The sequence below is a fragment of the Lycium ferocissimum genome, chromosome 1 (genome assembly GCF_029784015.1).
Source record: "Lycium ferocissimum isolate CSIRO_LF1 chromosome 1, AGI_CSIRO_Lferr_CH_V1, whole genome shotgun sequence".
Lineage (NCBI taxonomy): Eukaryota > Viridiplantae > Streptophyta > Magnoliopsida > Solanales > Solanaceae > Lycium > Lycium ferocissimum.
The window spans coordinates 2,168,969-2,184,522 of record NC_081342.1 but is presented as its reverse complement, the minus strand read 5'-3'; the positions used below and the strand labels follow the sequence as shown (position 1 = coordinate 2,184,522).

Genomic DNA, 15,554 nt, shown 5'->3' with positions numbered 1-15,554 from the left:
AGATTGAAAACCAAATTTCAAAAAATTAAAAAAGTTTTCTAATTTCATGACCTGCTATCATCCAAAATAATACCCCAAAATTCCATCCTTCTCGATCAGTTTGGCCAATGGAAAAGTGGTTAGATTTCTGACTCTGAAGGGATTGTTTGATTATTGGTTTTGCTTTTGAAACTTTATTATATATATGTAAGGAAAATAACATCAAGTTAATATACGACAATTATAATTAACTGAATTCACAAATTGATATTTATGAACGTTTCGACTTTCATTTTCAAATTATTTGGATGATGTATGATAATTAAGGGTGATATACTGTAGTAAAATTTGTCTTTTTATTTATTGTGTGTCAAAACATGGACAAATAAAAATGGATAGAGAATAAGTAGGCGTTTAGCCATATAAATCAAATATTTTTCACTTTTAACTTGAAAATTTTGAAGTTAAGAGTTGAATATGGAGTCGTGCTTGGTTATAATTTTTTTAAAACATATTTGATTATTTGAATACTGAAAATGGAAAAGAAAAAAGTGAAAAAGTTTAGCGTAAGTTATTTCACATCATGCAATAGTTAAAGGTCAATCTGCAAAGACATTGAATAGACCAAAAAAAGACGAATAATGGAGAGGCACGTTTGAAATGAAATTATCAGACAAAGGTGTTTCCACATAGAGCAGCAATAAGGGAGAGGCACGTTTGAAGTTATCGACAAAGATGTTTCCACATATAGCAGTAGAGCCCACATACATGTTGTTCGGCCGTTTATTTTTATTTATGCATTATATTAAAAATAAATTTTCATTTTTGTGTGTGTTTTTGTAGTGGAAAATCATTTTGCAGTGGAAAATCAATAAAATGGTTCGGTTGATCAAAAAAGAAATGATAAAAATTGAAATATTTTCATATTTATTTCTACCAAGTCGTATTGAAGCCTTAGTTTTTATTTCTTTTACTTCAATGTTTGCTACATTACTTTCAAGCCTTGAAAGACTTGAAGTAGTCAAACCAGTAAACGTGGATATATATTCTAAAGACAAGCTATAAATGCTTGAAATGAGATTAAAACAGAACATATTTGAAACGGGACTCAATACGACTTCATCGCTGGTATTTTATTAAACGAAATATAAAAAGACAACACACATGAACTAATGTTCTTGATATGCTGAGACAACTATTTTCAAACATTAATAGAAAGCAGCAACCCCCCAATTTCAGCAACCACTTAGAAATATTTCTAAGTTTTGGAACCATGATATTGTTTGCTTAAAGTTAAGCACTTGATGAATTGTACACATCAACACGATTATCCACATGATGTACTATTGACAGAATCAACAAACAACAAGGTGATGATGTCTTTAAGCTTGTTTTTCGAATTTGTATAATCATCCCCTTCGAGAATGTCTACAAGACGTGCAAGATTTAAGGCAGGATCGAGGACAAACGTTGGTACTTCAGTAGCATGTAGATATTCTGCATTTATGTCTTTCCATGCATTTGCAATTTCCTTCCAAGCCTCAGCATATGCCTCTTGTTTTGAAGCTCCATATTCTTTCATGTAGCATTCTATGAATGAAGCTCCATGTTCTCTTTGTTGTTCGTGCTGCATGAAATAGATTTCAGTATGTACTGTGTACAATACAACTATATGTTTAATCGGCCAATACATTCTTTTTAAGGGGAAATTTCAATAATGTAAAATCTAGCATACAAAATTACATTTTCATAGCCATATTTTTAAATTACACCCCGCATAGCCACTTTTTCACAATATACAACTTTATACATCTGGAGTAGGCAATATATCAACCTTGTATAAAAGTGTATAATAATGTATAGAGTGTATATAATAATGTATAAGAGGTGTTTATATCCAAGAAAATTCAATTGTATACAACATTTTTCAATTGTAGTGAGGGTACAAATATACAACAAGCTTTTGAAGTGAGGATACAAATTGGGTCATTTCGAGTAATATTACAAACATAAACTATTTCGGGTAATTATTTTTTCAAAATAGTCACATAGGGTTATTTTCCCTTCTCTTAATGTAGATAGTTCTAGCTAGTGATCAAAGCCTAAATATTCTTTCATAATTAAATTTTGCTTGATGACTAATTAGCCTATCTAATGTAAAGTAGTGTATTTCTCATCTCGTGTCAAATATACCTCCAAAATGGGCAATGAGATCTACTCATAGCTTTAGGAGAAATTAAAGAATGCAAATAAGGAATATGTTGGCATACTTACTTCATGTCCAATAATATCGTCCTTCAATCTGTTGATTAGTAATGAAGCTCGAACGACCAAAGACTCATTTATCACCCATTCAAAAGTATCTTTGGTTATAAATTCCTCTATAACAATCAAAGAGGTAACAATAATCATCTGAATGGAAATAGTTAAAGTAGCGTTTCTCTTATATTCCTCGCATTTTGGAATAGTGCCAGCATTCAACCATTCGGCTTCCTTAAGATAGCTTTTGGTCCACTTTTTCGCCTAATTAAGAAGGAAATATTAGTAGAAAAAAAAGTTAACAAGTAGAATTAGAAGCATATGCATATGATAAAAAAGGTAGCTAGCTCGGTGCACTAAGCTCCCGCTATGTGCGGGGTTCCGGGAAGAGCCGAACCACAAAGATATATTGTACGAAGCATATTCCATATCTTCTTTCGGATAAATTGTAAGTGTTTTATCTTTTACTTTTCTTTTTCTTCGTTGTAAGTTAGTTTAAGCCGAGTTATTAAGCAAACTTACCTCATTTTTTGCATAGTAGACACATTCTGCTTTACTGTCTTTGGTCAATTCTTCTTCTATTTCATCAAAATAATCCATGAAGACTTGATAAAGAGGTCTCATATAGGGCGATATCGAATCCATAGCACTAATGTCACATCTGCACGTCAGGGGTTTGTATCAAAGTCCACTAGTTGATAGTTTATATTTTTATTGTACATATCATTTTACGATAACTAGTACTACTATACTTGATATACACATGCGTAATAACACTTAATTCTTACTCAACAATGGGGAAATGACAAAGATTTCTATACTTGATATACACATGCATAATAACACTTAATTCTTACTCAACAACGGGGAAATGACAAAGATTGATTATTAAGGTTATACTTTCACCTCTCGATTGCATCAGTGAAAGGCACAAGTTCGTCATAAGTTGCACAAGCATCATAGAGGTCATCAGTGATGGTGATGATAACGATTAATTTTGTTAACGTTCTTCTTGCACGTCTATATTTAGGCTCAAAAAACACCTCTGTTGCCCAAAAAAAACACTCCACCAGTTTGTCTCTTGCATATGGAAATTTGTTTACAAAATCCAGGTCTTTCCACCACCTACGTATAATATATATACACAAAAACATATTAATGGTTAGTTACGTTTTAATATAGCACACGAATACTATAATTTATATCACGAAGTATGTACCATATTCATATATACCTTGTAAGTTCGCTAAGCTCTCTTTGGTGCATCTTTTGCAAAATGTGGAAATCCAATTTCGCAAATTTCAAAAGTAAATTGTTATGTGCTTCAATGTTTCCATAAATACGTAAGTATTTTCCTGCTCCACCTCTTGGTACATTTGTATGAATGGGCTGGCTCAAGGCTTCACTAACTTGGACCTTGAGTGAGTTGTCCAATTTAGGGGCCATGGACTCGAGATGAGTGATGGTAAAAGTTAGAGCTTCTTCAAGAATGTCTTCCCCATGCACCCTTAGATGTGCTGCTTCATATAAACTTAATAATCCTAGCACATCTTTAGTAAGAGTTTCCTTGAACTTCCCATCATGGTTGATGAATTTTTTGAATACATCTGCTTAATTATTATCATGTGAGAGATTAAACTAGTTAAAAAGACGTACAAAGCCCAATATATGTGTATGTGTGTGTGTGTTAATAATAATTGTATGTTGGTTGCTATCGTTAAAAGTTTGACTCAAATTAAAAGTTATCTGCCAAAATCTAACGTTAAGGTCTATGGCACCTCATAAAGTATGGGTTATTATGTGTGGATATCATGATGTAATTTCTAATATAATGAAAGTTAAATTAGAAATACATAAAGTTGTGCAACTATAAAAAGGGTTATGGTCAAATTTTCTTTTGGTATTCCGTCGTCAGAAAGGTAATAAGGGTTAACATCTTGGTTTGGAAGACCGCAGGTTGAAGGACTTCACCAGTTCTCATGGATTTAGATACACTTGCGCTTCTAGTATTATTTTAATCTTGATGATTTGACAAGATTGGTCTTGAAAAGATGATGGATTTCATTTTGAAGTTTGGACTCTAACAATAGTTATATCTCTACAGAAGCTAGACATTCCACAAGAAATATTCCTCTTGATTATCCTTTTTCAATTGACTTCTAAGAGGACTAACAAATTAAATTTCACTGTGTTACATCTAATTGCAAGTGAAATAAAGATCATGCGCTCTTTCATTTTTAGCTGAATTATCCCAGGGCTAACTAAACTTAAATGTTTTCTTTTTAGTTTTAAACTAAGCCTCATCTGTAATTTTTGAATTCATAAAGTTTAAATTCTAAATGCACCTTTATGTTTAGACATGATGATCATACCTCATCAACATTTTACTTTTGACCATATATGAACGCCAATATCTTTATTGCTATATGACAAACTCAAAAACAATGAACTTCTCAAGTGCATAGAAAACCTATATATAGTTGAAAGGTTAACCCAATATTGAAATAATAAAAGAAAAGGAAGTTGTAATTCTAAGATATACGATATACCAGGAGACATGTAATGCCTTTGTTTTCTCACTAGTCGAAAACGAAGAGCAACAACGTACAGATCATCATCATCATCATTTTCATTCTGTTCGAATTCATCAAAAATGTTCTGAATGGATGATTTAATCTCATTTTCAAAATGATATGCCACTCCCAGTCGTTGGATTGCATCAATCAATACAAGTTTTTGTGTACTATTATCGGGTGTTTCCAGCAACATTTTCCTGACCTTTTCTTTTAACTCTTCAAGTTCAACTTTTTCTTGCATACTAACTTCCTGCACCAAATTTATAAAACTAATCGTCAGTAGTGTTCTACTACCTTTATATAAAATAGCAGCAAATGCAATGTTTTAAAAATATATATGAGTGTGCACATACTGTGAGTTGATGAGTGTAGGAGAGAAAATAGTCTCCCCAGACACTAGGGTGATAATTTGCCAACGGACGTGTAATAGTAGTATGAACCATTGCTAATTGACTCATACTTTTCTCTTTCCCAAAAGTGGTTTCCCTAGCTTTAATTACTACCAATTTGAGATTTTTGCTGCTATATGGTGAGGTATTTTATAGTGCAAAATGAGGTATTTTACAGTGCAATTGGGATGACAAGTGTCCAAGTGAGTAGTTATCCAAATAACTTTCCTATTTCCGGAAAGTATTCTCTTCGTCTCAAATAATATGTCGTGATTTCTAAAAATAATTGTCTTAAATTATTTGTATTCAAGACAAAATAAATTATTTCTCTCCCATTTTGCCCTTAGTACTCTCTCCGGTCACCACAATATATAAGTGTCCTTTTGGCCTTTGGCACACTCCTTAACAAAATACTAACTTCTAAAAAAAAATTTGACTAACTTGCCCTTAATTAAACAGTACTCATTTAATAAAGTTTCTTGATTACATAAAAATACACTTACATTATCTGAATAGGAGTAAATTTGAAAATAAATAATTAATATCTTCTTGATTATATAAATGACCTATACTCATTATAGTATGGCGGCTCTCCGAAAATTACCAGATATATTATTTTAAATACAGAAAATTATATGAACAATTATCAAGATACATTTTTTAAGACGGAGATTTACATAACTATACAAAATTGAAAACCAAATTTCAAAAAAATTAACACAATTTTCTAATTTCATGACCTGCTATCATCCAAAATAAGACCACAAAATTCCATCCTTCTCGATCAGTTTGGCCAATGGAAAAGTGGTTAGATTTCTTTCTCTGAGGGGATTGTTTGACTATTGGTTTTGCTTTTGAAACTTTATTATATATGTAAGAAAAATAACATCAAGTTATATACGATAATTATCATTAACTGAATTCACAAATTAATATTTATGAATGTTTCAACTTTCATTTTCAAATCATTGGACAGTGCGCAGATATTATAGAATCCAATGAATTAAACTTATGTTAAAAGATTTAAATATATTCCCACCAAATTCATCATAACAAAGATGAAACTTATGCATCAGATTATTTCACAACACACTATACACATTCAAAATTTACTTCACGTGCTCGTCTCAATTGCATTATTAAAGTTTATGAATCTTCTAAGCTGGCAAAGGCAATATTGAGGAGTTTCATATTGTCATTGTTCACGAAGTTAAACAACCCTCCTTTCATTTTTATTTGTACAGTATACTAAAAATAAATGTTTATTTTTTACTTCTTCAATTTAGAAAATCAAGAGATAATTTTTTATTTCATACCTATTTTGCCCATATTATTAATTATTCGGCTGGAAACTTCAATAAATTATTAGTGGTTGCATAGTTTCTAAAGTATGTTTGATTGATTTCAATTATTTGGACGATGTATAATAATTAAGGGTGATATACTGTAGTAAAATTTGTCTTTTTATTTATTGTGTGTCAAAACATGGACAAGTAAAAATGGACGGAAAGAGTATTAAGTAGGCGTTTGGCTATAGAAATTAAATATTTTTCACTTTATTTGAAATTTTTGAAATTAAGAGTTGAAGATGGAGTCGTGCTTGGTTATAATTTTTAGAAAAAATATTCGGTTATTTGAATGTACTGAAAGTGGGAAAAAAGTGAAAATAGTGAAAAAGCTTAGCGTCAATTATTTCACATCAGATGCAATAATTAAAGGTAAATCTGCGCAATAACTAAAGGTAAATCTGCAAAGACATTGAATTAGGCCAAAAATAGATGCAATAATGGAGAGGCACCTTTGAAATGAAATTATCGACAAAGGTGTTTCTACATATAGCAGTAGAGCCCACATAATATGAACTTCTTCCGTGCATTTTTATTTGTTCATTATATTAAAATAAATTTTTTCACTTTTACTTGTTCATTTTATTATATTAAGAGAAAGACAAATGTTTTTCCTATCTTATTCTCAATATTGATTACTCATTTTCAAATTATTTTTTAAATTTATTAAAACTATACACTATATTATAATTAAATATATACTTCATTTATTAATTTTTAATCAACATGCAAAATTCATAATGGACGGCTAAAAATAGCAAGCAGCCGCAAATGGACGACGACTAAAAATAGCAAAGCTGCCGCAAATGGACGAGTAATATTTCGGCAGGATTCGACAAAGCAGGGGCGGCTGAAGCTGCTGTTTTAGGCCCATAATTTTGGGGCCCCCCAAATTTTCCAAGTGTTCTACAAAAGTTTGTATTGATAAGTATTATTAGACTCTAGTTAATTTGAGGAGAGACTGATTCATGATTTAAATTCTATGGTTTAATTATTCAGGATTTTAGTTGAACCATTTATAGTTTAAAAGTTATTGGTTTACGTCTACTATTTATTACAATTTTAATAAGTTTTTACTCATAAATTTATGTTCCGCATTAAAAGTTAGGGTTTCAATTGGACCCACTTTCAATGCTACAAACGCCCCTGAATTTGGTGTATTAAAGATTTAAATATTTGATTAAAATACTGAATTTGTTATTATCCTTGTGCCGAGGGTCTACGAAAACAACTTCCCTACCTCCCAAAGTAGGAGTAAGATTTGCGTACACTTTATTCTCCCTAGACTTCACTTTGTGAAATTTCACCGAATATATTATTGTCCTTGTTGTGCTAGCTTTGTTATTAGTTATCTTAGATATTCTATTTCTATATATGTCTTTCTGACAACAAATTAAAGCAATACACTAATGTTCTATTTTTATTATGAAAACTAAATGACTAGGAATGGAAGAGAAATAGTAAAATCAATTTTTATTTTTATTTTTATTTTTAGTAAGACTGTTATAAGTGGAGAAATTTAGAAAGAGGGTAGTGTTATATTGTTTCTATTATAGGGAAAAAAGTTGTTATAGAGTGGTGCAGTATAACTTTAAAATCGGTTTTACAGGTAACTTGATTGTTATAATGAAATATTGATATGATGAGTGACGGTTATTGAGATGTATGTAGTCTTTTTGGTATTACTCTCTAGCCCATACATGTAAATGCTATTTTCTGGATCTTATTGCTGGAGTAATATAACCAACATCATCCATGGGCCATATTATTTATGAAATTTTTGCACCAGCATAATCATCAATAGGAATTAATTTGCACAAATTAAATTGATCTGTAGTTCAAGAGAAGTTGCTTCATCCTTTATTGGTGATTTTTATTACAAAATGTCTAAGTGCACTAAGTGTCATCGCGACGTTCCTTAAAGCGAAATGATACAAAACAAGGGGTTATTGTTTCATGGTTAAAATCACGCGCTTCATAGAAATGTGCACTTCAAACGATGACGCGTGAAGTGATCAAAAATTAGAAATGAAGGATTCTTTGGATCTCAACTTCGAGGAATTGGATTAATATTGTTATTATTATATTTCGTATATCGAATAAGTTATTTTAATTTCAGGTTGATCATTACAGTACTATATTTGTATGATTCGTATATGTTAATTAGTGCGCTAGCTTCCACTCCTCTGTTCTATCTTGGTCGGACCCGGCACTTTTGTAACCCAAAAAAAAAAAAAAAATTTAGAACCAAACTAACCCATTAAAAAAAAAAAAAGAACCAAACTAGGCTTCACGCACAAAATCTGTGCGTGAAACCCTTGCCTAAAACCCCCCCAACCTTTATTCTTTGGAAATCAAACTCAAAATTAAGGTTTTTTTCGTACTTTGACCGAAGATTAGTCACGTTTCAAAACACCCGAATATAAATATTTTATATAGAACTTAATTTTTTTTTTAGTGTACAATAATATCGGCTCATTACATCAAGTATACATATACATTTGGATCGTCGTTTTAGGGGTTATAAAGTGCTCCGAAGTACATTTGAAAACTTATTATATTTAGGTTTAAAGCCACATTTTATAGGGTTTTGATTAATCTCTTTTGTTTTACTCCCAAATCTATGAAAGTACTTTTTTTGGTTCAAGACAAGAGGTTCATAATAATTGAAAAATATTTCATTCCATTAGCAACGAAATACATCATTAAATTACAATAGACTTAAAAAAAAAAAAAAAAAATCAAGTTCTAGACACTCTTCTACTTCCAGATGTATCTGCCACCACGGAAGTTTTGCCCACATGAACGCTTATCATGCCCAAATTGCTTACATGTCGAGCACTTGCAAGAGTAAGTCTTTGCCCTAACATCCATTTGATTGTGATAACGGGTTAGCTTACTTTTCCCCAATTTACGGATATGGTTCTTGTTCCCAATCATAAAAAACGGCGCGGCTAACCAATAAGCTTGATCACCAAGGGGACGGAAGTGGCCGGAATATGCTTTAAGGTATTTTACGACCTTATATTCCTCCGCCACATAATCAGTTACATTTTTGTCCATTCTTTCAAAGCACTTGACTGCATGAGAACATGGCATGTGGTACGTTTTCCACTTACCACAAGTGCATGATTGTGTACGCTCAGTAACGATATATTTGTTTCCTCCTTTACCGTCGCAATAATCCATTCTAACTTCATACACTTGTTGAACGACGTCATACTCGGTCATTTGGTGACCCTCTGCCTTTCTTCTATGGTGCTCCATCTTTTTGTAGGGCTTTGGCATCATGTTCTCTCGACAAGATTGGGGGCTAATATAGCCAAAGAGAGACCCTATTTTTATTAAAATAAAAAATTGTGATATATATGTTTATGTAAAGTCTATTTTTAAAGTTTTTTTAGATGCGAAATCATTAATTAATATTTTATAATCATCAAAAACAATACAAAGTTGTTAACAATTTTTTTCGAATCAATTTATTCTAAAAAATATTCTGACCAATATAGCCTCAATCACCATAAAAAATTCATTTTTTTAATTTTTTTTTTTATCAAAAACATATGCCTCTTCACTCAGTTTTGTGACACAATTTGAATTTTTAGGAGCCAAATTTTATTATTTGTATCCGTAATCGGACATACAATCTTTAAATTTTTTGAAATACAATTTACATATTTAAAACTACATATAAAAATATTATAAGTTTATAATTTTTTAAATAATTAGCAATAAAATATGATGTTTGCAAATTAGCCTTGGTGGCCTTGCCTTAAACATTTATATCGATGGTAAGCCGTATGGAAATCGCACCCTTCCAAAAGTTAGTCTTACCATATTGTGCATATATGCCTTTATGAGGATCCATTGAAAGACACATATGCCCGTATCTCCCGACACCCCATAAAACGTCCATTTTTTTGTAGACGAGTCACCAAACATATTCCCCATGTCTCCATTTTTGCGGCCCATTTTCTTTGTTGATCTTGCGAAAGTAATTTGAATATTGATTTCCCCATTGTTTCCATACCTAGCCTTTAAATTAAACAATATCATACAATAATCCTTCTACAAAGATTTAAAAATGGTTATAGGACACAATACACGACCCTTAATAAACATGAGTTTGTAGATGAGTCAAGAATAATAATGTCTCGTTGCTCTCGTTGGCATATTTACCAAGTTTGATTTAATTGACCAGGTTAGATTTCCATACCTCCGCAATTACCAATACATACAATAATCCCTACAAAGATTTAAAAAATACCCCGTAAGAACAATATAATAAAAATCTCCAAGTTTGATTTAATTGTTGGGTTAGATTTTCTTGCACGGTACTCGTTCTTATGGGACCTCTCGGGGTATCTTTTCAACATATATCTCAAGAACATTAAGGGCGACTAAATGTTTTAATTCTTCTGGTGCATTCAAATAATCTCTCAAAGAATCATCATCATTGATATAATGCCTACCATAAAGCACTATACCATTGGAAATCGATCATGATATGTGGATATCTGCTGTTATAGAGATTTCATACTCATCTATACTAACCTTCATTTTTTCATATATGTAAGTGACTAGTTATAAGACATTCAAGTAACATGAACGTTTGGTCTTTTATTGTAACGAACTGTAGTATTGTCATCAAGGATAATACCATCCCAATGTATTGAGACCTTAACTGGTGGAATATCTTGAGCCATTTTTTGTATGACTTAAGATAGGTTTTTTTGAATGACTTAAGAGACTTAAACTTATGAAATGGATGAGTTTTTACCTCGTACAACATTCTTCTTAAATAGATTCATACATGTTCTATTGCGCACAAGAACATTGCGTAATATGAATTAAATTCAAATAAACGGTCAAAAATGCAGTATTGTGTTGTCAAATCGATCCTTTACGTGTCATAAAAAAACTGAAATTGGCATGCATGATGTGTTGTCAAATCATGTTCTATTGCGCACAAGAACATTGCGTAATATGAATTAAATTCAAATAAACGGTAAAAAATGCAGCATTGTGTTGTCAAATCGGTCATTTACGTGTCATAAAAAAGCTGAAATTAGCATGCATGATGTGTTGTCAAATCATGTTCTCTTGCGCACAAGAACATTGCGTAATATGAATTAAATTCAAATAAACGGTCAAAAATGCAGCATTGTGTTGTCAAATCGGTGCTTTACGGGTCATAAAAAAGCATAAATTGGCATGCATGATGTGTTGTCAAATCATGTTCTATTGCGCACAAGAACATTGCGTAATATGGATTAAATTCAAATAAACGGTCAAAAAATGCAGTACTATATATAACATGATTGACAAACAACTAGTATTCACTTTAAAACGAGTTATCATGACATTCTACAACCAGTTTGGTAATCTTGATTCTATTACATGTTTTACCCCAGCAAAAATATAAGAAGCAATGGGTAGGACATGGGAACTAGATGATGATGATTTTCATTATTCAAATAACCCTAACAAAAGATTCAATCAAGAATATAATAAAACAATGAGAGAGAGTGGAATTGGCGTGTTAGGGAGGTCAAGCACCGGAGCAAAAGTTAGCTTCAATAGGGACTTAAACGCCCAAAAAATGTCTTATGTCAATGCCTCGCTTAAAACTCCACAAGAGTTTAATTTTGGCTCTTAATCGTTTTCACGAAGAGAATAATCGGATGCAAATACGTTACCATAGGGTAGAATATGGTATATATGGTAGCACAAGATTTAGATCCAAGTGGGATTCGGACTGTGAAATGTCCGATGAAGATTAATATTTTTCTTATAATAAGGTAAGTAGGTAGGGTCATAAAGACCCCCCCCCGCTCCCCAAGGGTACTTGGGGGTTTGCAACTATATAAGTAACTCTTTCTTTTGTTATTAGACTACAACATATTCAATGTCGAGTAGTAGAAATTCAGCTTGGTCTTTACTCTTCCAAAAGAACCAAATAGCGGTGATGATGAGAGTTCAAATCATAGCGGTTTTCGAGTGATACTAGTGATTTCAAACTAGACGAGCTAAATACGCACCTTCTTATAGAGCGTAATGATGATTTCTGCAGTGTCAAATATTCAGATCCGCGAGAATATTATTGTGGTTTACGCAAAGAATAGTCACATCGGATTGCCGAATCAGAACGTCTTGTTCGTGACTTGGAAAATCTCAATGCTCCAATCCCAACAAGGTACTCAATAACCATGCCTCGAGTAGATCCAGCAACTTGCGAGATGGCCGTACAAAGGATTAGAAAAGAAAACAACAGAATGTTGGCAAGACGTTGTAGATTTTACATGCTAAAGTTGGCTGAAGAACAAGCAACATCAACCGGTAGAGAACTAACATCTCGAAAAAAAGATATGTGTTAGAGACGACAATATCGTTCGAGGATGATATTGAGGACTTCTATTCGATGACGATTAGGGTTTATTTAGGCTCACTGTCTTAGATTATGAGTCATTTAAGTTTCGGACTAAGGTTGTTAATTTGTATTTTTATTTTATGATGAAGTCATAAATTTGAATTAGTTTGGCGTGTTTTTAATTCTTCAAAGTTTATTGTTAAAGTCTATTATTAATTGACAATTTCACAAAGAAACACAAATAAATTAGTACATAAAGGGTGCGGATTACATTATAGGGGAAAAGGTACGACTAGTAAAAACATAATCCATAGAAATATTAAACTTAATAAACAAAATACATATAAATAATGAACAACAACAAAATAGCACAAATAATCTTCCACAATTTAAGTTTTTCTTTCAAAGCTATTTTCTCGTGTTGAGCCCCTCTAAGTTTAGCCTTCAGCAAAATTTATTTTTTTCGGAATCGGTGAGCAACGCCTCCAAACGTTCAATTTTTTCTTCAGCTTCCACAAGCTTAAATTGCGAGTCCAACTTAGCGCTATCTCTATAGATACGTGAAGTTGCGGTATCTCTATCCAAAAGTGGATTTTTAAACTTCGCCGCCACCGTTTTATCCACGTGAATGGTATCTTCCCTCCGAAAGTGTTTGCAACCGCCCATATCCTATAAACATTACAAGAAAATTAATTTTTTAAAGTAAAATATATGGATAACGTGAAGAAACAAATTACTAAAAATGTAAAAACACTTAATTCGAGCACTTTACAACGCCAAAAACGGCGACTCGGATTATCTTGGGTCTTTGATGTTTTTCATTTACAGTAATAACTGCATTCACAAATATCGGGTTGTATAGCAAACGTTGAAGTTTCAAAACTTTGGGACTTGTTTTTGGAAGTGCAAAAATGTGTTGAAAGGGTGAAGATGGAGGAAGTGAAAGAGAAAAGCATGAATAAAGGTTGGGGTCGGGGGTTTTAGGTATGGGTTTCACGCACAGATTCTGTGCGTGAAGCCTAGTTTGGTTCTTTCTTTTTCTTTTTTTTTTAATGAGTTAGTTTGATTCCAAATTTTTTTTTTTTGGGTTACAAATGTGCCGGGCTCATCTTGGTCCAAAATATAGTTCTACCTTTTTATCCAAGTGAACCAACCGTGTTATAAATTAGATCCTGTTTATATGTAATGCGTTTCACCTCTCAACCAACACATATTTCCTTTCAATTAGTTCAATTTCATTAATTTCCTTTATTAGCTTTCTTTAGGTTCCTAATAATATCGGTAAAAACTCACCCAGGGTATTTTCACCAAACCATACTAATTACCATTCAGTAATAAATTGAGATGAAAATGGGTTGATATTAACAACGTTATAGTGATAACTATGTTTATGAAGACATGTGTCATGTATTTATACTTTACTTTGATGTAGACAACACAAGCACTCTCTTCCTTGATAATCTGAAGATAATTTATCCTCGAGCATTACAACAAAACAACACACAATTTTTCATCAATCACTCAATAATAGTACTTCTGTTATATCCTATGTTTTTGAACTGCATTTTGCTCCAAGTTATCCTCAAACGTTGACAGGTTTAACAAACAACTGGGTAATCTTGTGCGAATCAAAACTTTAAATGCTTATTCGATTTCTTAACGGTGAATTCGAAGAGAACATTAAAAGCATCCTATATTAACAATGTAAACAACGTAAGAGAAAGACAAATCCAAGAACTACATACTCCCTCCGTCCCATATTAATTGGTCACATTACTAAAAGTATATGTCTCGAATTATTTGTTCATTTACAAAATCAAGGTAAAATTAATTAAATCTTTCCCATCTTACCCTTAGTATTAAATGTTTTTGAAAATAGTCAATATTGATTTGAATGTATTTATTGGAGAGAGATAAGGGTAAAATAGTAAAATATATCTTTTATTTATAATTTCTTAAGGGATGTGTAAAAGAGAAAGCGGCCAAATAATATGGGATGGAGGGACGGAGGGAGTACTAATCATAAAACATCTATAATATCTAAGTACAAAGTTCATTAACAAAGTGATGCTCGTACCTCCCCATACCAGAATAGAAAAAGAAAGTCTACAAACCCGTTTGGCCATAAGAATTATTCACTTTTTTTGGGGAATTTTTTCTTTTTTTTCAAAAATTAGTGTTTGATCATAAAAATTTCAAATACAACTTAAATTTGTATTTGGAACTTGAGAAACAACGAAAATCTTGTTTTTCACGTTTTTCATTTTCTGTTTTGGTCCATTACGTTTGTTTTTCTGTTTTTAATTTTTACCATAAAAGTTTTATTTTTATAAAAAGGACCCTCATTTATATTAGCCAACAACCAGGTAAGTATACCCAACTACCGTATTTAGAGATGCTATATTTTCTATTCCCTTAAAGAAGCAGGTGAAATTTTGCAACAAACCCATAACTAGAGACGCTATATTTTTTGTATACACCAGTAAGTCTCTCAGTTGCTGTCTTTTGATAGAAGGAAACTATCAGTTTTGAGCCCTCCATAAGCTGATCTCGAATATCGTTACTATATTTCTGGCACTGGTTAACCTGCCCATGCCCCCTACTAGTATTTAGCTGAGTACCCCTCGCCCAAAAC

At 32.0% G+C, this 15,554-nt stretch overlaps 1 protein-coding gene across 2 annotated transcripts; it reads right to left on the bottom strand.

Moving 5' to 3' along the window:
- Positions 1 to 964: 964 nt before the first annotated feature.
- On the bottom strand, positions 965 to 5,354 carry LOC132052905 (sesquiterpene synthase 14a-like). 2 transcript variants are annotated; one of them, XR_009414050.1, is made up of 8 exons: positions 5,168 to 5,354; positions 4,788 to 5,064; positions 3,473 to 3,845; positions 3,145 to 3,363; positions 2,761 to 2,899; positions 2,254 to 2,502; positions 1,187 to 1,606; positions 1,094 to 1,156 (listed from the first exon to the last, which is right to left on the bottom strand). XR_009414050.1 is itself a non-coding variant. In XM_059444665.1 (7 exons), the coding sequence occupies exons 1-7, from the start codon at positions 5,270 to 5,272 to the stop codon at positions 1,307 to 1,309; spliced, it is 1,662 nt and encodes a 553-aa protein (XP_059300648.1). In that variant the 5' UTR covers positions 5,273 to 5,354; the 3' UTR covers positions 965 to 1,306. The 2 variants fall into 2 exon arrangements, 1 of the variants encoding a protein (XP_059300648.1); XM_059444665.1 differs by having other exon boundaries at positions 965 to 1,606.
- Positions 5,355 to 15,554: the final 10,200 nt, after the last annotated feature.

Coding starts and splice junctions, on each gene's coding strand:
- LOC132052905 (XM_059444665.1), bottom strand. CDS start 5,272: ATGAGTCAATTAGCAATGGTTCATACTACTATTACACGTCCGTTGGCA. Junction 3,846..4,787: donor AAGGCATTACATGTCTCCTG/GTATATCGTATA, acceptor ATAATTAAGCAG/ATGTATTCAAAAAATTCATC. Junction 2,503..2,760: donor TCTACTATGCAAAAAATGAG/GTAAGTTTGCTT, acceptor CTTCTTAATTAG/GCGAAAAAGTGGACCAAAAG.